The sequence below is a fragment of the Castor canadensis genome, chromosome 10 (genome assembly GCF_047511655.1).
Source record: "Castor canadensis chromosome 10, mCasCan1.hap1v2, whole genome shotgun sequence".
NCBI lineage: Eukaryota > Metazoa > Chordata > Mammalia > Rodentia > Castoridae > Castor > Castor canadensis.
The window spans coordinates 35270953-35293967 of record NC_133395.1 but is presented as its reverse complement, the minus strand read 5'-3'; the positions used below and the strand labels follow the sequence as shown (position 1 = coordinate 35293967).

The following is a 23015-nucleotide window of genomic DNA, read 5'->3' as shown; positions in this document are numbered from 1 at the left end:
CTGATTAGGTACCATTCAAATTCAAAGTGTCATTATTTTGTGTCTAAAAATAATCCTGATTTAAGTATAAAATTAATTTGGAAGCTCAATCTTTGGTAATCATCTTCCCATACTTAAGAAAAAAAAAAACAACCATAGTTTCTAATCAAAACCCCATTCTAAGCACAATCCAAGGAAATATAATGGAGATTTGTGAATTTTCACAACTTCTTTCTTTTTCATTTCTTCCTTTCCTTTTATTTTTATGAAACATTATTTGTTAAAAAGGCTAACTCTGTGGAATGGAGTAATGTAAATAAATATGGATTTTGAACCAATTTATAAATAAAACATTTGTGAAACCCTTTAAGTTGTCTCCTCAGAGAATCAATAACCAAATGGTTTGTGGTTAAAATAACTTTTCAGGTCATTTCTGGTAAGTTCCATTTATATGTTTGTTTAAGAACTAGTTAAAAAAGATCTTAATCAGTTGTGTGTGGTAGCTCATACTTGCCATCCTACCTACAGGGGAAACTAAGATCTGGAGGATCACAGTTCAAGGCCAGCTCAAGCAAAAAGTTCAAGAGACCCCATCTCAACCGATGGCTGGGCACGGTGGCATGCCTTTCATCTTAGTGAAGCAGGGGAGCCCAAATAGGATGATTATAGTCTAGGCCAGTCCCAGCATAAAGTGAGACCCTGTTTCTAAAATAACCAATGCAAAGAAGGCTGATGGAATGGCTCAGTGATACAGTGCCTGCCTAGCAAGTGGGAGGTCCTGAGTTCAAACCTCAGTGCCACAAAAAACCAAAAAAAAGTCCTAAAATATTTAAGGCTAAAAAGAAAGAAAATAATCATCTAAACAGTAATCACTAAAATTAACATAACAGACAAATTAACTGTGGAAATCTTCATGAGAAGCTAAAGTTGGTAGCTGAAAAAATACCAGCTATTGACCAAATCTTACTACAAAAATAGAAACATTCTTTTAAAAGGCAACAATTGATAATCCTGGGAAATTAGGTCATATTTGTTAGGAAAAAAAGTGTTTCATTTACAATTTTTGGGAAGTGAAGTTTTGGCTGGAAAGTACACAAATATTTATTTAGAAAGGGACACCACAAGGTCTACTTAGTGGACACAAATGTATTCTTTGTAGGGCAACAGTAATAATTCTCTCAATTTCAACACATTCCTACTAAAACGCCCCACAAAACTGACAAATACCCAGAGGAGTCTGCATACTCACCAAGCAAATTTCTGATTATTCACACGATTTCCTCGGACCCTTGATACTGGGGACGGATGTACCCTGTAGGCAGATGAGAGGAAGACAGTCATTGCAAAAGCAGATTTTCTTGTACAAAAGAGAAAAAAAAAAAAGCATCTGCTTTAAAAATAATATCTTTTAGGTTTGCTTCCTATCAAACTCCTGACAACTTGATCATCTCTTAGAAAGTGGATGCAATTAAATTTCTGGGCCTGCAAACATGTGTGCCTGTTTATCACTCTCAAGATCACAAGGTTTTGGCGTATGTTCATGGTGAAGCTCCCTAGGGCAGGACCACCAGTTTCAAGGAACTGAAGCACTCCTTTGGTCCTCCACAGATACTGAAGATGCAATTCTTGCCAGGTATGTGAGTGGGTAAAAGGTTATGGTGCCTGCTCTCAATGAGCCCTCCTTACACCTGTTCACAAAGACATCGAAGTGCCCGCTCCAGTCAGCTCCTAGAGTTGAAACCCTAGAGAGCAAGACAACTTTGTCTGAATATCTGGGGGAAAACCTATGGGAGTGGGAGAGGAAGAACAGGTCAATAGGTATTTCTAGGAGAAAGACCTTCTAGAAATGATGCTCAGTATTTGAATTTGAGAAAGGCAAAATCATATTCAAAATTTTAGCCAGGTAAGTGAAGCCCATAAGACTCTACAAGCCTCAGGGCTAAAGTCATGCAAGGTTGGAGTTCAAAGCTTCCAAGAACAGCTGATGTCCCTCAATCAGAAGCTAGCTGCTGGACCTCCACCTTTGTGAGTCACAAGCTTGGCAAAGAAGAATGTACTACTTCCCGCTTCCTTGTGGCTGACTTCCTGCATCCTAAGAAGGCCTACACAGTCTTTCTGCTTGTGTTATCTTATTCTGCTTCAAACATTATTGGAAGGGAGGGCAGGAGAGAGGGAGAAAGGAAGGAAGGAAGGAAAGAAGGAAACAGGGATTTTAATCTGGTTTTAAGGTCCACTTAGAAACAACAGCTCTGAGGACCTGGTTCCTCATTGCTGCTCAGTGAGTGAAAAAATCATGTCAAACACAAAAGACAGTTCAGCCCCTTCCAAGAGTGCGAACTGCAGTCTTTCCCCAATCCTGGAGCCAGAGTGCACTTTGACTGGGAAGGCTGATTTCTTCCAACACCCCTTATTAACATTCTTTCCTCACAGGCTTCTCAATGGTGGCTGCAGCTGAGCTGCTCCGCACAGATTTTCTGCTCCACGTGGGGGGAGGGGGTGTTAATTATGCAGAAAGATGGAGGGAGGCCAGCCAGCCCCTCTGGTGAACTGCCTCATTCAAGCAAGGCCCACTTCCTGCTGTTTTGCAGTTACAAGGATCACCTGTTGGTCTTGGCATCTGGCCAAACTGGGGCCTAGCGGAAATGACAGACTCAGCTAGAAATCAAAGCCAGCTCATATTCCACTACCCAAACTGTGTGTGTGTGTGTGTGTGTGTGTGTGAGAGAGAGAGAGAGAGAGAGAGAGAGAGAGCAATAAAAATGAGAAAGACAATACAGAAGGTAGCAAAACTACTTTTTCTTCTTCTTTCTGTCTGCTTGAAATATAATCCTCAAAACTGACATTTGAGCCAAAAAATTTCTCCCCAGATAAAGCCCCTGCCCTCAGGAAAATGCAGGAAATCCTCTTGAACTTCCCCTCTACCCTCCTCAGGCTCAGGTGTCAGTCCTTGCTGATAATAAGTGGAGCAGTGATCAGCCCCAAGCACTCAGGTTTTAAATTCACTCTATGTCCTTTCAACTATCATCCCTCTATCGCGCCCTTCTTAACACTGAAAGTACCAGGAAACGATTTCTTTTCATTGTGGTAAATTCCACCGGTTGAAGTGTATGATGGCTTCTTCTCTCATGGATGCTGCTCATTGCACACATCACACATTGGTGGAGAAAGCAGGACTGTTTAACCCTCAATAAATATTCTGTAAGCATTTGCATCTCTTAGGAAAAAAATCACTGATCATACATTAAATACCACAAATGCGCAAATCTCATAATGGCTTAGCAGTTTTAGGAATAGAACTTCTGATTGTGTATAACCAAATAATCGTAAGGTTTCTTAAACTGAAAGGATGAATCAAATATTTTCTTCCTCAAAGGGAATATATTGATAACTGCACTTCAGCTACTGCTTAAATTTTACTTCTTCAAAAGGATCTGTAGAATTTTTGTGAGCTTGGTCTTTAAATTGTTACGCTTTTAATATCATCTGCCTTCTTTCCACATATAGCAGCCAGGCAGGTAGCAAAGTCAAAACCCCAGTAGGAGAAAGCACCACCTAATCTGCATGTCATGCATTATTCAAAACCTCCTGATTCCTGCACCTGCATCTAGGCGGGAAGCTTGCAGGGAACGTTCATTATTCTTCTCTGAGCTTCACACAGGCTCAATTACTGCTATGCCACTTTGTTCTAAAACTAAAGGTTTCAGGCCTTAGTACTAACTGCTGGATATGAAAAGAAAGAAAACAAAAAACAAAAACCCCACCAGGATGAAGAAGGGGAATCCTGGTTGTTGTGTAACATATTGAATCCTGCAATGTGCTCTTCTGACACTGATAGCTTATGTCACATGGAAATGCTCACATTTGGTGATTCACATTACGTAGAAGAAAAGGAAGTTATGCCAGGAAGGGCATGTATACCAGTGTATCCATCATTCTATTTATACGCACTTACTCATCTGGGGTCCAGAATATGCTTATAATTCCACCCAGTTCAACGCTTAATTTAGCTTTCTTGCTAAGTACGTAGAACTTTTTAGATGTCATAATATAAAAATGACTCTTTGTTCTCTAGTTATAAGCACCAAAAATAACTGATTCTCAAATCCTGTACCTTAATGACTAATGTTTATAGTTAAGAGAATACGATTGCTTTCTTTTTCAGTGTTTTCAGAAGGCTGCCTGAGTGGCTGGTGGCTGGAGTTGGGTTGTGAAATCTTGATCCTCAACACAATTATGGACTATTAATGAATTGCTGGGCAAAGATACTGGTCTTGTCTCCTTACAAGTTGCATCACAGGAAAGCTGTGACAATTCAAAAGCCAATTTTACCATCCCAAGTATGACTGGAAGGAAGCAGTACAGTGTGCTAATTGTCACCAGACTGTCTGGAACTGAATCCCACACTCACTATTTGCTAACAGTGTCATCTTTGGGCAAGTTACTTAATGTGCTGTATCTCAGTTTCCTCATTTGTACAAGTGGAGGTACTATAGTTATTTGCTACAAAGCAATGTTTTAGTCAGTGATGGCCACATATAGGACAATGCTCTCAAAAGCTTACAATGGAGCTGATAAAAACCCTATCATCTAGTGACAATGCAGCCGTCATAACGTGTTAGCATAACACACTGTTCACATGTTGACACAGGTATCAACACAACCACTGCACTACTGTGATATAAACATACAGTACACAATGGTTCCGAAAACAATTATAATGATAACAATGACTATGTTACCAGGTTAGGTATTTACCATTCTATACTTTTTAAAATTTTAATTTTTTATGAATAGTATTTACATTTTATTCAGTATTATAAATAATCTAGAGGTATTTGAAGTAAACAGGAAGATGTGCATAGGTTATATGCAAACACCACAGCATTTTACATAAAGGACTTGATCATTATTTTAGAGTGCAATACTTCTACTTATTAGAAAATATGTTTTTGACACAGTATACTATATTCCCCTGGCAGCAGCCTCAGACAGTTCACATGTACCAAGTCTCCTGATTGCATCAAGAGGCCCCATCAGTGATAGACCTGTACCACCTGGTATACGGTATTTATGTAAGTATCCACTGATGTGTGTTAGCAATGGTGAAATCACCTAACAATGCATTTCCCAGAATGCAGCCCTGTTGTTAGGCAATGTGTGACTACAATGGTGCCCGCCTTCTAGGACTGTGAGATTAAAATGAGTTCAAACTATCAAATGTTTAGAACAGTGCTTATAAGGTACCCTGGAAGCAGTAAACACCTTAGTTATCACCACCAATAGTGCTGATGGAATTGGGAGGGATGGGAAGATGGAACTGAAATATCCAGCCACTCGCAGATGACTGGGATTACAAGTGTGCTCTCCAGAGCCTGCAATTTTGCATACTATTCGTACACATCTTTACTAACGGTGAGGAAACAACAAAGAGAAATGAACGCATGCAGAAGATGAACTCAAAACCATGGTTTATAAGATATGGCTTACTCTCATTTGCTGAACCCTCACTATATGCATGCTATTGTGTGAAATACTTAGACACTTTATCTTTTTGTTTTGGTTTTTGATACAGAATGTTGCCAAGGAAGGTCTAGAACTCACTATGTAGCCCAGGTTAGCCTCGAACTCTCAATCCTTATGCCCAGCCTCCAGAGTGCTGGTGTTCATCACCATACCAAGCTTAGATACTTTAGCTTAATTTACCCACATATCATATTGTCAATATTTCACCCTGAGACCATAGGGTTGGATCAAGGTAGGTCATTTGCCAGCTACTGAACAGTGAAGTCAGAACGTAAACAAAGGTATGTCTGATGTGTTCTCCAGGTTTTTACCCAGTACTCACACACTCATGTATATTCCCTCTATCCTTGTCCAGAGGGTGCAGTAAAATGGGTCAGCACCGGGGCTCTCATGAACAATTTTGCACTTATTTACGCCCTCTAGAACATTCAAAACTGGAAGTAGCTATAAAGTGAACTAAAACCGGTAAGGGACTAAATACAGTCCTGCACTATACAATGATGTTTTACAGATGGCATATGAAATGGCAAATACCATATGACCTGGATGTGTGGTATGGAATACGGAATATACCACCTAGGTTTGTGTTAAGTACACTCGATGCTATTTACACAATAACAAAACCATCAAATGATGCATTTCTCAGAATGTACCATTGTCAAGTGCAGAATGCACTTAAGCATGCAGCTACTTAAAAGGAATACAGTCATAGTAATATAGTTTGTTCACCATTTAACTATTTGTGAAAGTCCCTTCCTGTATTAGCTTTGTTATTTAAATGCATAATGTAGAACACATGTAAGTTTTAGGTGGCAGAAATTAATTCTAGCTATATCCTTATTTCCTCACTTCTTATTTCCTCTAGAACCCAGTCTGACCCAGTCTGAATCCGCCCTCCTCTGAAGGAACCACCCTTGCCACAGTCATCCACAGCTTCTGTGTTTTCAAATCTAGCAGTTAACTCTCAGTCTTCAATTCACAAACAATTGACTACTCCATTCCTGAGTTGCTTTCTTGACTCAGTTGGGGAGATGGACAGAATAAACCAAGCATCATAACAAATGCAGTCCTCATCTAACACAGGCTAAGTACCTCATAGGAGGATAACAAAGAGCACATTGACCCAGACCGGGAGGTTGAGATTGGCCTCTGAGAGGTAGGCATCAACCAGCCAGGTGAGAATGGAGGAAGAACGTCCAGTGTCGCTGACCCACAGCAAGTGTGGATGGTGGGAGATGAGGTCAGGATTAATGAATACATTATAATTGTGCACCAAATTTTGCCTTTTCTGACCTGCCCCTTCTGTGGAAATATAGCAGAAGTGGATATTACTATTCTTTAGAATATTTTTAGAGCAATTTACCCTATCTTCTCTAAGTATTAAGGCACTAGAATAAGAGCTACAGTAAACAGTGAAAAAAACAATATAACATTAATTATATACGGTATTTTAAGACCAGCCAGTTTTCTAAAAATAACATCAATGTCTTTTCATGAGAGAATTTTAAGTACAAAGAGAAACAAAGATATTATTAAAATATATTTATTCAATAGTGTATTGTATGTTTTTAAAATATGTGCATACATATATACAATGCTTGCTTATTAGCACATATACTAAAATACACACACACACACACACACACACACACACACACACACACACACCTTGCAGTACTGGGCTTGAACCAAGCTTGCAGTACTCAAGCTTGCTAAGCAAACACTCTACCACTAAGCTACACCCTTATCCCCAAATATATGGTATTATAATGGTCATCTAATCACTGGGTTGATAAAAAACTGAGAATAAAAAATGCCCCCTTAATTTAAACACTGAAATCACACTGTTTATTTTTATTTGGTCAGGTGTAGTATCTACTAAAATAATATCTGGGCTAGCCTGAATATTCATGAGAACTTGTATTCAATGCAACTATGTGTAAGAAGGAAGTAATACCAATAATTATTTATGAATTAGCTTTCATGTTTCTGCATAAGAATACTCAGATATTTTATAATTGTGGAATTATTTCTAAACTAGTCTTTTCAAAAATGCATCAAACTGAATTATGAATATGTGTATTATATTAAATAATGTGCACAATTTCTACATGAAAGTATGAGCTAAGAATTTTATTATCTAACACAAAATTGTACTTATCTGGTGTGGGATGTTCTAAGAGTAGGAAGTAGGTGGGGAATTACTTCAATGCCTTTGCTGTCTTTGGCTTCATTGATTTTGAGAATCTTTATGTTGGCTTAAAAAACAGGCAAACAAAATATACAACTTAGGCATTTTGTCAACTCAAACTGGACCTATTCCAATTCAGCATTCTTTCGAAAAGCTGTTATAGTACTATTTCTCCTTGCAGCAGAACAATTCTTTATATTATTTGGTTCACAGGCATGAAGCAAACAATATAATGAAAATGGCATAAACTAGATTTTAAAGATAAGTCAGTTTTGTGTCTACAGGACAAAAACGTAACTTAACAGTTCACTTCCAATGTAAGCCCAACTGTTAGCAAACTCCAATCTGGTTATTACATACAACCATTATCCGTACGTGTTTAAAAGAAAGGATTCATGTGTACGTATCTATGTGTATATTAATCCTGATTTGTTTTTCTTTTAGTGGACACCAAAAAAACAAAAGGGAATGGTATCCAAGAGGTGGCTTCAGTTCTGAACCACAGAGCCATCTGAGCCATCAAAACTATGGTGGTAGTCCTCTTACGGGCAGCCTAGAAAAGTCTTCCAGAACATGACCTACGAACTTAAACGTAGCCCCTTATTACAGTACTTGGCTTGCGAAGGTAGGAGCTGCCAATCACTTGTTGGTTCCTACAAAGATCGAGGTACTTGTGGAAACTGTCCAGGAAACTAGAAGTATCACAGGCTGGCCACCAATAGTACTGGACAAATCCCAGTGGACCCACTACCTTCCTGTACTTTCTAGACACACAAGGACTCTCACAGTTGAGCAGCATCCTTCACAGGGGTCACATTCAAATTCACATTTCCTCCTTTGCCCTACTTCTGGTCACCGGTATTCCATTTACACTGCCTCATGTAGCACAGCCCAAAGAAGGTACAGAGCTTATTCCGCACAAACACACATTGGCTCTTATTAATTAATAACATCATTAACTCAGAGGACATCTGGCTTAGTTAATGATGTTTGAGATAGGTCACTCACCTTTGTTCTTGTTGCTTATGAGGCATCCTATCACTGCTGTGATTTAAAAAAAAAAAAGATAAATAGGAAAGAATTGATTCTAACGTATTAGGCACTACTACATTCAATGCACCTGCCAATCAATGTAGGTAATTTTAAGGTAATCTAGGATATAGGACCTGATCTTAAAAAATGTTAATAGTCTACTTGGATTAGTATATAATAACAGATAATAGTTTAAGAAAGGTTAAACAAAAATAAGGTTCAGAACATCTCCAAATAGTTTTTTTTCCCATGAAAATAAATAACCAGACAATATAGAAATAATGGAAACACTGATTACTTAAAGAAGTCAGAGGAGGGCTGGTAGAGGGGCTCAAGTGGTAGAGCACCTGCCTGGTAGTGTGAGGCCCTGAGTTCAAACTCCAGTACTGCCCCTCTTCCACCTGCCCTCCCCCCTCCCCCGCAAAATGTCAAAGGAGATAAAACTCCCTTCAAGCTAATAGCTTTGGGCTCATAAGGCCCAACTTTGGCTTAGAGATGGAGAGGGAGCCAGGCAGGTAGGTGAAGAGAGAATTATGAGCAAAAAGGAAGAGAGGGCAAACAGGAGAGAGTATCAGCATCTTAGAAGGAAAAAGTTCCTGCAAGGGGTACAGCAAGATACCAAGGGGTGGTATCTTTAGTAGGAGGCAGTTTGGGAGGTCTCTCTCCAGCAAGTGAGTGACCACTGGAAGGAATAACGTGAGATGTAGGATCATGTAAGGATTCACTGGCGAGTGCTATGCAGAATGACCAGAGATGAACAAGACTAATATCTAGATCTTACTTTCCCCTCCTTCTCTCTGTAAGAAAACACCAGCCCCAGTTTTTCACTGGGGAAGTAGCCAACTAATTCCATCAACCATGCAGAGGAAAGGCTGAAAATGACTCAGAGGGAAAACTGAATGACAGCCCTGGAAGAGCAGAGTGCCATGACACTCAGCAGTCACATGCACATAAGTATTGTCTTCAAAGTGAGTGAGAGCTGGCTATGAACCTGCAGCAGGCTAAAAGTTTTACCAGGCAGCCTCACTTGTCCACACAATAACCTGTGATGTAGATGTCATCATTTTACTTTGCAAACGAGAAGTGTAATCTTAGAGAGGTTATAGACTTAGCCCAGGGTCACACACACAGCAGGGTAGAAACTCAAGTACAGGCTGACAGACTCTCATGCCACACTCTTAAACAGCATCCTTCTTTGTTTGTTTTGTGAACAAAGCAGCAACTACACTTTTTAAAACATTAAGTGGAGATAAGCTAGAGTGTATAGTCAAATTCAGTGACTTAAAGTTTCAGGCTTATCAAATACTAACATTGTTTGGAAGTGGGAATTATGTTTATAAGGAGTCATAGATAGAGTAGTCTGGGTTGTTTATATGACCATCTAATTTGAATTTCAAAATGTTTTAATATGCATATCAGTCTACATAAACGTGTAAATAAAAACCGTATGTATTTGGTCCTTGCCCTGGTTACTGGCATAGAGCCCTTATAACCCTTGGAATTTCCAAAGTGATTGGAGTGCATTTTCCTAAAAGGCCCCTTTGACCATACTTTAGTTTATACTAGAAAAGTGACACATGGCGGGGCCCCTTGATGGGTTCAGGAGCTGCTCACAAGAAAGGTGGACTTTCAGCCCCACCTCCCAGTTTTTGGGAGGGGCAGGGAGTACAGAGTAAGTTCCATCATCAGCAGCCAATGACTTAATCAGTGAGGTCTATGAAATGAAACCCCCTTCAGATCAGGGTTTGGAGTTGGAGAGCAGCTGGGTTGGGGAATACACTGGTGCTGGAGGGGTGGAGCACCCAGAGAGGTCTGACAGCCCAGAATGCCCTCTGGTGCCTCATTCTCTGCATCTCTTTCCCACAGCAGCTGTATCCTTTATAATAAAGTAGTGGCCACAAGTAAAGCACTTTCTCATCATCTGTGAGACCCTCCAGTCAGTTACTGAACTTGAGTGGGAATTAAGGGAACCCCCAAATTTGCAGTTGGCTAGGCAGAAGTGCAGGTAGGCTGGGACTGTGTTTATGTGTTATAGCGGCAAAGGGAGCAGTCTTGAGAAACCGTGAACTTGACCTGTACAAACTCTTACAAGTCTGTGTTGGAACTGAATTGAATTCCTACTTGTGTCAGGGAATTGGAGAATTGCTTATTGTTTGGAAAAATGAGCATACAATTTACTATTCAAAGTACTGTGTACTGGGCTTTCACAATCCTTAGATGTCTTATATGGTGTGTCCAACCATGAAGATTATTCATGTAACACCATTGTCAATGACTGAGATCACAATTTTTCAAAGTCTGTAAATTAAACATTTATTTAAATTTCTGCAATTTTTTGTTAGACTTATTCTCTCTCAATCAACATTATTAGAAAATGTGAATGGATGAATAGCCATAAAATAGAATTAACTCATTTTTAAATCTCCAATCCTGATATTCTCTTTTAAATAAAACAAACTGAATTTACAAAACATGATTAGATCACTTTGCCTAAATTTGTAGTCTCTGATTAAATACAGATGTTATGCAAAATAGGTTAGGTCTGGAAATTACCCATGAATGCATTCTTATTTTTTAGCTTTGGTTCTGCTTTGAAAACAGAGAAAGGAAGATCCTTCACAGTCTCTCTGAGACACATGCAGAAATAAGAAGAATCAACCTAGAATCAAACAGAATAAAAATTCCATAGATATAAATAATCAACATACAAACCACTGGCATAAGAACTGTCTATTACCAAACAATAAAAGAAACAAACAGAAGCAAGTGATGTTTTTACTCTTGCATTGCTACCTTGGGAATTTGGGAAAGAAAGCAACATGGTTCAGTTAAATGTACAAGTGATAAAATTACAATTTAGTATTCACAAATAACAACAAATCGAAACATTTTCTTCATTTCTGCTTTTGCCTGTTCAGGTGATTTGTGAGGCATTAAATTTATAAAATTATTGCTCTTATTCTGAAGGTCTTTCCAGGCTAGAGAGTTAAACATCAGAGAAATTTCCTGGAAGGAGTATACAGTATATTGTTAAGAGCAGAAGCTCAACCGATTTCCTGCATGGGGAGCAGGAAATGCTTCTCCCTCCCCCCCACTTCTCCCCACTTTTATCCTGTTATACTAAATTTCCTGTTATACTAAATAAGAGAGTATGAGCACTGAACCAAACTGCCTTGGTTCAAATCCAGGATTTACCACTTACTAGCTGTGTGGTCCAGTCCATTAATGAGAAATCCAGTCTTCCCTGGCTTATACATCCTATCTTTATAGTGGGGAAAACTACAGGCCCTCATTCAGAATAATGCTTGGAGTACTGTGTTTTTTATATAATTCTTAGCTTGATGATCTTGTCCTCACCTAATGGAGTCCCCATATTGCAGTGGTGATGTCTGTTCATGGCTGTCCCATGTACCCATGTCTAACTTTCCCCTGAGTTAACTAGACATGGGTCTAACATAGACACACCCTTGTAATGGATTGCCATGTTAAACTGGTAAGAGAATCCTATTTCTCTGGGTCCTGGTATTGACAAGCTAAATGCTAAGAGACTACAACAAAGACTATTTCAAAACAGCCAGCTCCAGTTACTCCTAACAAGGAAATTCTTCATGATGAAGTATTTAAATGCTTAATTTTAGAATAAAGGGAAACCAGAGTATTGCAACATGCTGTTACTAGGAAGACTACATCTTTTAAGAACCCAGAATAAGCAGTGTTTTGGAAACTTAATGTTAAGCTGACTACATAAACTATCTGCTGATTAGGAAGTATGATCCAGTGGTTGCAAAGTGACTTCAGTCTTGAGTCTGTATGTTTTCAAATTTGATGTTGACTGTACATCAAGTGAGGTAGTGACATGGGAGTGAGAAAGTTCACTGAACTTTTGTCGGAAGCTTTAATTTGCCAGTGTGTATCTTAATCATGACTTATATTTACAGAAGCATCATCAAATTGGACAGGGCAAAATTGGACAATCAGTCAGACTGATGTACTGCATTCTGCATGCAGATCAGTGCTGACGAGCAGAGAACTGGACCAGTCCTTCCTCTCACATATGCATACCATGCTGTGCACAGGCCTGATCCCCTGTTTGCAAACATCAAGGAAAGATTAGATTGTGGATATTTTAGGTGTCAGCCTGAGGATTGAATGGCTTAAAAATACAGTATTTCTACTTTGTTAAGGTGAGTTACTACAGGATGCCAATGTAGTTTCACGATGGTTTGTGTATGCCCTACCTTTACCATGAATTAACCCACTACTAGGCAATTTGGAAATATATGTGTACAATGTCAAAGTAGGCCTTCCCACTGTATTTTATAGTATCTTAATATTTTTGTGAACTTTAATGTAAACTAGACATAGGATTAACAAAGACACATCTTATCATTTTCTGCCATGTTAAATTTCATGTATATGTTTGCTAATTCCAAACCACCTTCAACATAACAAACCCATGGGACACTGCTGAATTTATTTAGAATTCCAACAGTAGCTTTTCAAAAATGACATTGACATTTTTATTTCTGACAAGAAATGCCTGATTTAAATCACTTCTGCTTATTAGGTTTCTTTCCCTGGCCTTCAGTGATATACAGAGTACATTTCTTTTGAAAGTAAAAAGAAGGAAAAAAAAAGTCCTACAACAATCTCTGTAACCTCTGAACTTCTGTAAGGGGTGGTCTACACCTGACTAATTCTGAGGCCTCTTTCTGTCTGTCTCTCTCTCTCTTTCCTCATGATCTGGCTACTTTAATATTCATTGTAATTCAGCATAAACTTACCTCAGTAACTGATTTGCTGATTTCCCACTCTCTGTACACAGAGCTGAAAACAGTGCTTCTCTTGGGATCCATGTCTCTTTGCTGCCTCCTGCCTTCATCCCTCTCCAGTATTTCTGAGATACTTCTAGTCTCTCTCTTTAACTCCCCATTTACCTTCTCTCTCCTTAGTCTCTATGGAAGTACATTCTACTGGTATTTATCAATGTTACATTTTTGGTTCAAATCCTGCCCAAATTCTAACTACTTTTGAGTTTCCAATCCTTACCATTTATATCCATTTAGATATCCTGCTATTAACCCAAACTTAGCATATCTAAAATCAAATTTATTTTCCATCTATTTCCAATATTCCCATAGTAAATGAGTAAATACTCTCATAGTATGAGAGTAAATACTCTCATAGTAAATGAGTATTGTTCAAGTTGCTAGACTTCAAAGCCATGAAACTATTGTTAACTTCATTGTTAACTTATCTCTTGCCCCTTGGAATCCTTATCACTTGGTGACTCACTCTTGGAAATGTTTCAGTTCTTCTTTATTTTCTCCTGCTACTGTAACCCCTCTAAACAAAGAAGCTGCTACCTGATTTGCTGGATGTTGTATAACCAGTGCATCTGACACATTACTAAGTGATAAGCCATCAGGGCAGAGACTGGAAGCTGGCTCACTTAACATCCATTCCTTTCCCATTCCCTTGTTTTCTGGCATCCTAAGGGCATGGGAAACTAAAACCCACATTTTCCAGAGGCCTTCACAACTAACATTCTGTGTGTAAGTGAGCGTCCACTAAGCTAATGCATGGGAATTGTGAGCAGCATGGGAGGGAGCCCTGTCTAAAGAGGTAGGTCTTTCAGTAAATGTGACAGCAGAGACCATGCCCTTCTGGGGCAGCTGGGAGGAGATTCCAGCATCCAGTTGCATTTAGAGGTTTAACTAGTGGACAGCTGCTTTGTTAGAAATGCACTCTGGCTGCTCTGTTAGCAAAATAATATTTAATAACTTACTTTCATCATAAATTGTTAAAAGCAGATTCTGAGATAAGCAATTAAGAAATCCTAAAACACCTGCATAAATTACTTGTCTTATTTAACTCGGCAATATGACATTAAAGACCCCCAGTGAGCTGGCCAGCACTTAAAAAAAAAAAAGACCTTCATGTTTGGCCCTAACTCACCAATGTTGCTTCACTCTGTCTCTCTAAAGAGCCTTTTCCAAGTAGGCTTGTATTTTTCTGCTATTGCACTTCAGCTTATTTCACTCATGGCAAATGCCTTTCTTTCTGTCTCTGACAGACAAATCCTATCTCTCTCTCCAAGTACAGAAAGAATTCTCCTTCTGCCATAAAATCATCCTGGGATGCCCCTAGATGGACTCATTTCTTTTCCCACTTACCTCCTGTAAACAGATAGGGTATATTGTATGGTCAGAGTACATATTTTCGTTTGTGGCTTTGTGTTCTTGAAAATTTCTTTATATATACACATATATACACATACATATATGTTCATATGCTGTATCTATAATTTTCATTCCTTAAGAATCTAAATGTCAATATTAACAACAACTATACAACTAACTTAATGAGTACCTAACTTTTTTCTGGGCACTATACCAGGTACTCTTTCTACTTTATTCCCCAAATAACCATATGACATTGAAAACATTCCATTTTACAAATGATGAAACAAGTTTCAAGAAGTTATGCAGCTTATTCACTCAAGTAGGGAGAGAAGCAAGATTTATACCCAAATTGAATATGGATACTCCAGTGGTATCCTCACCAGGGTAAAATACAGTCCCTTTGCAAAGTTGGTGTTCAAAAGATAATTTATCCAACTATTGATTATTTGATAGACTAATTTTTCAAGTGAACATTTCTTGAACACTTAACTATTTGCCAAATGTTGTTTCATTTAATCTACTGAACCATTGTGCAATTTAGATTCTTTACATACTTTAAATATGAAAAAATTGCAACTTGGAGAAATCAGGTAACTTGCCAAAATCATTGTGCTGGTGCATGGTACCTCCGGGATCTAAACACAAGTATTTAGATTCCAGAGCACATGCAGTGGGCACTTTTGTTCTCAAAGATACAAATTTGACTGGGAGACAACTCAATGAAATGGGTCATTGTTTACTTTCAAAAAAAATTCAGAGAGCATTTTTTTTTTTTTAACTTACAAGAGCCATCAATTTGCCAACTTTAAAATTTCTAGTACCCAGGAGGTAGAAATATCAAAATACCAAGCAGTTTTAAATCAAAAGGAAATCAGGAAAAAGACAGAACAGAATGAGTAAGACCCAAGGAAGTGATTTCAATGGAAAGGAGGATGGAAATTGACATGCTAGTCCTCATACTAGTCCATATGTATTTTATTTAATAAAAAAACTGAATAAATCTCTCATGGTTTTCCTATACTTTCTTGCTCAGTATGAAACTCTGAGTCTTTTCCTATTTAACTTAATTTTAATAGGCAAAATTGTAGTTGGTTGTTTTCTATTGTCTTTTATAATACTTTTTTTCCCTGGTAATTGCCACAATAGAAAATCTGGTCAGTACAGACAATTGTACTTCTTTTGGGGACTCAATCATAACTAAACTCTCTCAAATCTTGGGTTTCAAAGCAACTAACTAGAAGTTACAACAGGGAGTCTGAAGTGCTGAGACTAGCTCATCTCAACTCGAATGAGTCATTCCTTTTGGAGGGTCTTTTTGTTCCTTTCTTTTTGTCATTCAGGAAATTATGGAGTGACAAAATGAGGGCCTATTAAAAACAATAAATCCACTAACATTTCAAATGCATGTGTAGACAGATGTGTTTTAGGACCACTAAGTTTGATAACACTGGGTGGTACACAGTGACTGCTAGACAGTTCTGTAAGGGACCGGTCTGCACTGAACACATGACACACAGACTCCACCTTTGTGCTCTTTAATCAAATGCCAGCTTTGTAATTTTTTAAAAGAATGTTTCTCCCATTAAATTGCTCTTATCTCATTTTGCATGTTTTAGAATATTTCAATTCAAAACTGAATCATCAAATAGATAATGGGAACCATTGTCACTAAATTTTTGTTTTTATATAGTATGAAACTCGCACCTATACATTCTAATTATGACACAAATAAACTCTAGTGAAAACTGCTCAGGTTTCATGTCTGTCCAGTGAACATCATGGATATAAGTCTCAACAAACTCTGCTGAATTCACTCTAAAGAAAAAGTCATACTTCGTGTACATTTTAGAATAGTTTGTTGCTATTTGTGAAAGCATTTTCTTTGAGTTTTAAGAGTCTGAGTCATTAATAAAACTAAAACTACTAAGACTTCATTTTTTATAATGATTTAATACTACAGTTTCACAAACCACATTCTATAAATGGAAGGTTTGCATATCTTTGTTTTTCACAAATAGTTTATTCCCCCCCCACACCCCCGTGGCTGTGGTGAGGACAGGAACCTGCATGCTAGACAAGCCCTTTACCACTGATCAACATCCCCAGCTCCTATAAATAGTTTCAATCATTGGTCTTGAGGGGCTGGACTATGGTGACACTCCACGTGTGTGAGGTATCTCAGAGTCATATCACACCTTCTCACAGACTCTATGCTCCTTATAGCAGTCCTGCAGCAGGAACAGAGGCAATAATTACTACATTTATATTCTGGAAATGACCCTGAGGACTTGAGAGAATTTTTGGGTATCACAATATGGCTGTCAAACAGAAGAGAGCACCGGTGGTAAGCATGTCCCCGGCCCCCCACCCCCAGCATCCTGAGAGAATGCAGAATTAGAAAGCAATTCTGGAGTTCCTGGGGCCCCATGCCAACCTCAGCCCTAACCTACTGAGGATAAGAGCCTTCACCACCTATGCTGGGTCATGGAGGAAGACAGCATCCAGGAACTATGAGCTTTCATGTTCTTCTAGAGTATAGCAGACAGGTTTCAGAATCAGACAAGGCTTGGTTTGGACCCTTGCTCCAAAACACTCTATCTCTGGTTTTGTGCAAATTGCCAGACTTATTTGTCTTTAGGTTCCTTATCTCTGAAGTGGGGATACCATTACTTATTTAACGCTGTTGTAGGAGTCAAAAGAAATGCAGAATGTTGTATACCTGGCCCACAGCACTGCACAACATATGTTACCTTCCTTCCTATTCACTGTTTACATAACAGTACTACTATACTTAGGAACATGGGGCCCCCAAAGTTGCATGTAATAAAGGCTTTGTCCCCAGCATGGCACTATTGGGCAGTGGTGGACATTTTAAGAAGTTAAGGCCCAGTAGGAGGTCTTCAGGCCATTGTTGGCATGGCCTCCCACAGGACAGAGGATTCCCAACCCCTCCTCTTTTTCTCTGTAGCTTCCCTGACACGAGGTGAGAGGTTTTGCTCTACCACACTTTTACCAAGATGTGCTGCTCTATGCCTAAACCAAAGGGATCTATCAGTCATAGACTAAACTGATACAGCTATGAACCAAAGTAAATCTTTTTCTCTTTACAACTCAATTATCTCAGGTATCTGTTGTAGTTATGGAAAGCTAACACAAATACCTAGCTTTCACATTTTGTATCACAAACTAAAAGCAATCCAGCAATACACAGTAGCTTACAAAAATGGGTTTTTAAATGTCTTTGTCTCTGACTTTTCCAGGTAATCCTTAATTTACTTTTAAATTAATGTCTTACGGCTTTAATTATATATAGTCCTTTTCATTAAAACACTAGACCAAACATTAAAATTTACAATTCCTTTTACAATTTAACATTTTAAAATGTAGGTCATAACCTACATAAGTCTTCTCTGTCAATATATTTGTTACAACTTTATTTTGTACTTTGTGTTGGTGGTTGTAATGTTTGCTACTAGAATGTACATTATTTCTTCTCATTATCAAGTATTTTGTAAAGTGACCCATGCTGCCATTATTTTGCAACAATAAATGCCAATTTTCTTTTGGATAGTACTCAAAACCAAGTTACAGAGATGCATATAATTTTATATCACATCGTCTCTGCTGCGTGTAGAGCTGGGCATGGTGCCTGTGTCAAAGAAAGCATGCTTAGAGCATTTTCATAACTGATACGGTGCACCTGGGATCAATTTTCCTAAGTAACTAAGAACTCTCCAGCTAGTGCTGAGGCTGCCCTCCTCACAATGAGCAGGTGTCTTTGGATCCATGGTGCAGATACAGAAGCCGGGCCTATGTGAATTCACACAATGGAGCCAGAGCCAACCCAGCCCCAAGATGGTCAGATTGAAAAGGAAAGACTCCCAGCTCTGGGCCTCCACTAACTCACACTGTGTCTCTTCCAAGTCATGAAAATAACATTGCCATCGGTAGAAAATTTTCTATTCTGATCTTAATGTTTTGATGAAAAGGAGAAACCTGTCCCTTGGAAAATAAGTTCTGCATTTCAAATTTACCAGGAATAAAATTTAATTAGCACATATTAATTGTACAAAAGGGTTTCATTACATTATTCCCATACATAGGTATAATATATAATTTGATCATGTTCAACCCTTCCCTCTTTCTTATCCCCTTTTTACTTCCTCTTTTCCTTTCCCCTTCTACCTGCCAGAAATAAATTTTAAAGAAATTTGTTTTCATTCTTTCCATGATCCCTAAAATACTTATTTCTACTCTTCTTTTGTTAAGCAATTTGAAAATTAAAATGATAGAAATTAAAGTAGTACGTGGGTGTAATTCACACATTTGATGAAACCAGAGAATAAAAACTTTTACTTGATTTCGTTAATGCAAGTGTATATTCACATGCAATGAAAGCTACAATTTACTATTACACTGTTATCCCAGGATATATTTGAAATTATAGTGTTTTTAATAAAAATTAAGAGATACTGTAGAATTTCAGCTGTCATATTTCATCTGAATTGTCATTTTTTTCCCTGCCACATTGACTGTCATCTCAAACTATCAACTCAAAAAGATTTACTGTCTTTTTACTGTAATATTTTGTAGGTATTAATCCAGAGAAAAACCTTAGATGTATATTTTAGGTAACTGCCTCTAGTTAGTATACAGAACCTTTTGCTCTATCTGCTTAGGTGTTAACATTTCTGTGCAGTTCATGCATTTTTTTTTTCTAGGCCTTAACTTTTTTGCTTGGTTGTTTTTTTTTTTCAATTAACTTATACTAGATATATTTATATAAATCATCCTGCAATTCTGTTGAAATGATAAAGGGAAGAGGTAAAGGAATATAAAATTCTATCCAGTAGTCAGACCAAAATGGCTGGAATTATGAGCATTGTGGACCAAACAACACAAGCATCAAAAGAGAATCTAGTTCATCGGCATCATGCCAGAGCATTCTCAGAAAAGACTCTCAGCAGCCTGTGGTGGTGCTGCCTATAATCCCAGCACTCAGAATGCACTAAACATGGCAACCCACCGACCCACATGAGCCATTTTCAAGTGTTTCCCCAGGCTCACAGACATTATTTCCCACTTTTACACATTTTACAGATACCCACATTCTGGAGGAAAGCTGCTAGTTCTATGAGGTTTTGTGTAACATATATACAGAATCCCAAAATACAAAAAAATAAGAGCTGTATTTAGTTATAATAAATTTATTTTATGAAAGTCTTTAGTAATTACAAAGTGAATATAAAAAGAGCAATGATATGTTCATAAGATATTAATAATAATATTTATGTTAATAAATATGAGTATCTAACATTTTTGTAACATTAATGGGAACATCCAATTTACTTTGTGTTTATGTGACTTAGATGGTAAAATTATAAAAGACTCCGGGTCTACTGAAATTCACGGTTTGGTGGGAACAGTGCCGCACTTTCGGAAGCCTCTTCCCGTAGAATAATCCAGATTATCACCAGCTGGAGAGGTGCTAAAATAATCTCCATTATCACTGGTTGGAAGGGCTAAAGGAAAGTTTATAAGTGCTCAAAATAACTTGAGTGTAAAACATGTGAACACTGCTTGAGAAGTATACTTAAGGTCTGTACACTGAGCAATAGTGATGTCTTTCAATATAATATGATGATGTAGAAACTTAAAAAACAGTAATAGAAATTTTGGTTTCCAAGTGAATAAAAAATACTTTCTAACAAAATTGTATCTTGTTAATCATTATCGTACACATTAGACAATTAGAACACAATGATTTACTGTACATGATCATGGCTGCACAAGCAAAACATGAACTTGTGGTTCTCCAAGTGACGGCCAGGCGTTTGCCGCAGGCCCCTGTGAACATGTGGGCCTCACTCTGTCTGAGGTTTAATCGAGTCTGGCACATAGTGCTCTAGGAATGTACTCAGCTGAGCAATTTTATGTGAGTGGACATCTGCACACATGAATTTGAACATAACTAGTACAAAGTGACAGCCTTTCTAACCGATGGTATATAATAAAAAGCATGATAGCAGAAAGCAGCAACAGCTAACATTTGTTGAGGTTTTACTCCTTTACAGGTGCTGGGCTAAATTCCTATGTTTGCCCCCTTGGGAATCTCATTTATAGGAAGAAGAGGAGATCTTTTGTGATCTGTTCCCAGATAAGACAATCTTGAGGTACAAATGAAAACACTTACTGGCTCCAAGTTGTTAAGTGTTGGTAGCTCACTTCTGTAAGTACAATTTTACAAATAATTAAATTTTATTAAAATGAACCCAAACACATCCATAAAACCTATGTACTGCTTTAAAAAGCATCATTATAATCACTTTTCTGACACCATACTCTTGCCTTCTCATTCTGAATGCTTGTAACAAAATCCTTTGTTAGCCTGTAATAACGATAGCAACCTTGGGCCTGTAAATGATTTTCTTGAACCTGGACTCCCTTTCTGAACAACTACTGTTTTATGAGCAGTATTGCTCACATGTACATTTCTTGATACTTTTACTGCATTGCTTATAAATCATTATTACCATTGTACTGAATATTGTTTGTCACTCTACCATACCATTGTTAGATTATTTCACAGTTTTATTGTGGAAACTCTAAATTCCAAACTCTAACTTGATGATTTCAATGAAGGACTGACTATTAAAGAACAAATGTATATTTGCTAGTAAATGGATGGAATTGGAGAACATCATTCTGAGTGAACTGAGTGAGGTTAGCCTGGCCCAAAAGACCAAAAATCATATGTTCTCCCTCATATACGGACATTAGATCAAGGGCAAACACAACAAGGGGACTGGACTATGAGCACATGATAAAAGCGAGAGCACACAAGGGAGGGGTGAGGATAGGTAAGACACCTAAAAAACTAGCTAGCATTTGTTGTCCTCAATGCAGAGAAACTAAAGCAGATACTTTAAAGCAACTCAGGCCAATAGGAGAAGGGGAACAGGAACTACAGAAAAGATTAGTTCAAGAGGAATTAACTTAGAAAGTAACACACATACACAGGAAATCAATGCGAGTCAACTCCCTGTACAGCTATCTTTATCTCAACTAGCAAAAACCCTTGGTCCTTCCTATTACTGCTTATACTCTCTCTTCAACAAAATTAGAGATAAGGGCAAAACAGTTTCTGCCGAGTAGTGAGGGGGTGGGGGGAGAGGGGGGTGGGGGAAGGGGGGAGAAATGACCCAAACATTGTATGCACATATGAATAAAATAAAAATTTAAAAAAAGAACAAATGTATAAATGAGAATCAAATTGTGCTAAATGACAAATATTGACCTTCCTACCTGGTGATTTTTTGGTATACTCTGGGTATTCAATAAGTGTGTTTGCTCTAGGGAAGGTAGCAGAAATCACTAAAATGCATAGGAAAACTTTTAATTTACTGGAAATGTTCTTTTGGCTGTAAATACCCTAGATTTCATAGTGGGCAAAATATGAAACCATTTTTGGCATTTTAAAGATGTTATTCCCTACTTGTCTCCTCTACAAACCCATCATGGTGTCTTACATATGGCCAGTGTACAGTAAGTGCTGCATGAATGAAGTGTGATGATGAAATAGTTCCTTTCTGGTGCTGGTCATGCTATAAGTAGAGCCAGGCATTCACTCACAGTGACATGGAAGGACTTGCTGGATCAATCAGTCATGTTCACCTACAATTTGTGGTTTTACAATCTTTATTACATGCAATATAAATTCCAGGTATGTAGTGCCTAGGTGCTTTACAAGCACAGAACTCTAGAAAGCACTTCAGAGCTCATGTCTCCAAATAATAAGAGATGGGAAGGTAGAGAGCTATAAAGTATTATGGTGAAGGCAAATGAAAGGGCCATGATAGAGAAAGTCTCCTTATTTTCTCATTTGAATGAACCAACACTCAACCTACACTTTCATTTTATAGTGGACAAATATTTGTTCATGTTTGAAGTTAAAAGATCAAAAGAAGGAAGGAAAATTTCAAAGTTCATGTGGAAGTTCATGTGGATAAGAAGACAAAGATATTGTACCTAAGATGAAAGTTAAACAGAGAGGAAGAGGTAAAAGTGGCTTTGGCAAATAATAAACCTTTTATAGGATATAATAT

The 23015-nt window shown here is 38.0% G+C and overlaps 1 protein-coding gene across 9 annotated transcripts in view; it reads right to left on the bottom strand.

Annotated features, from left to right (window-relative positions):
* The window catches only part of Klf12 (KLF transcription factor 12), a 580787-nt gene that overhangs the window by 68897 nt on the left and 488875 nt on the right, over nt 1-23015 (bottom strand). For 8 of the 9 annotated variants that reach the window (XM_074043232.1, XM_074043233.1, XM_020179159.2 and 5 more), the window contains 2 exons: nt 8702-8737; nt 1229-1291 (listed from right to left, as the gene is read on the bottom strand). In XM_074043232.1, coding sequence (XP_073899333.1) covers nt 1229-1291; nt 8702-8737 — 99 coding nt within the window. The remainder of the gene's footprint in view (nt 1-1228; nt 1292-8701; nt 8738-23015) is intronic. The other variant, XM_020179161.2, reaches the window with a different exon arrangement.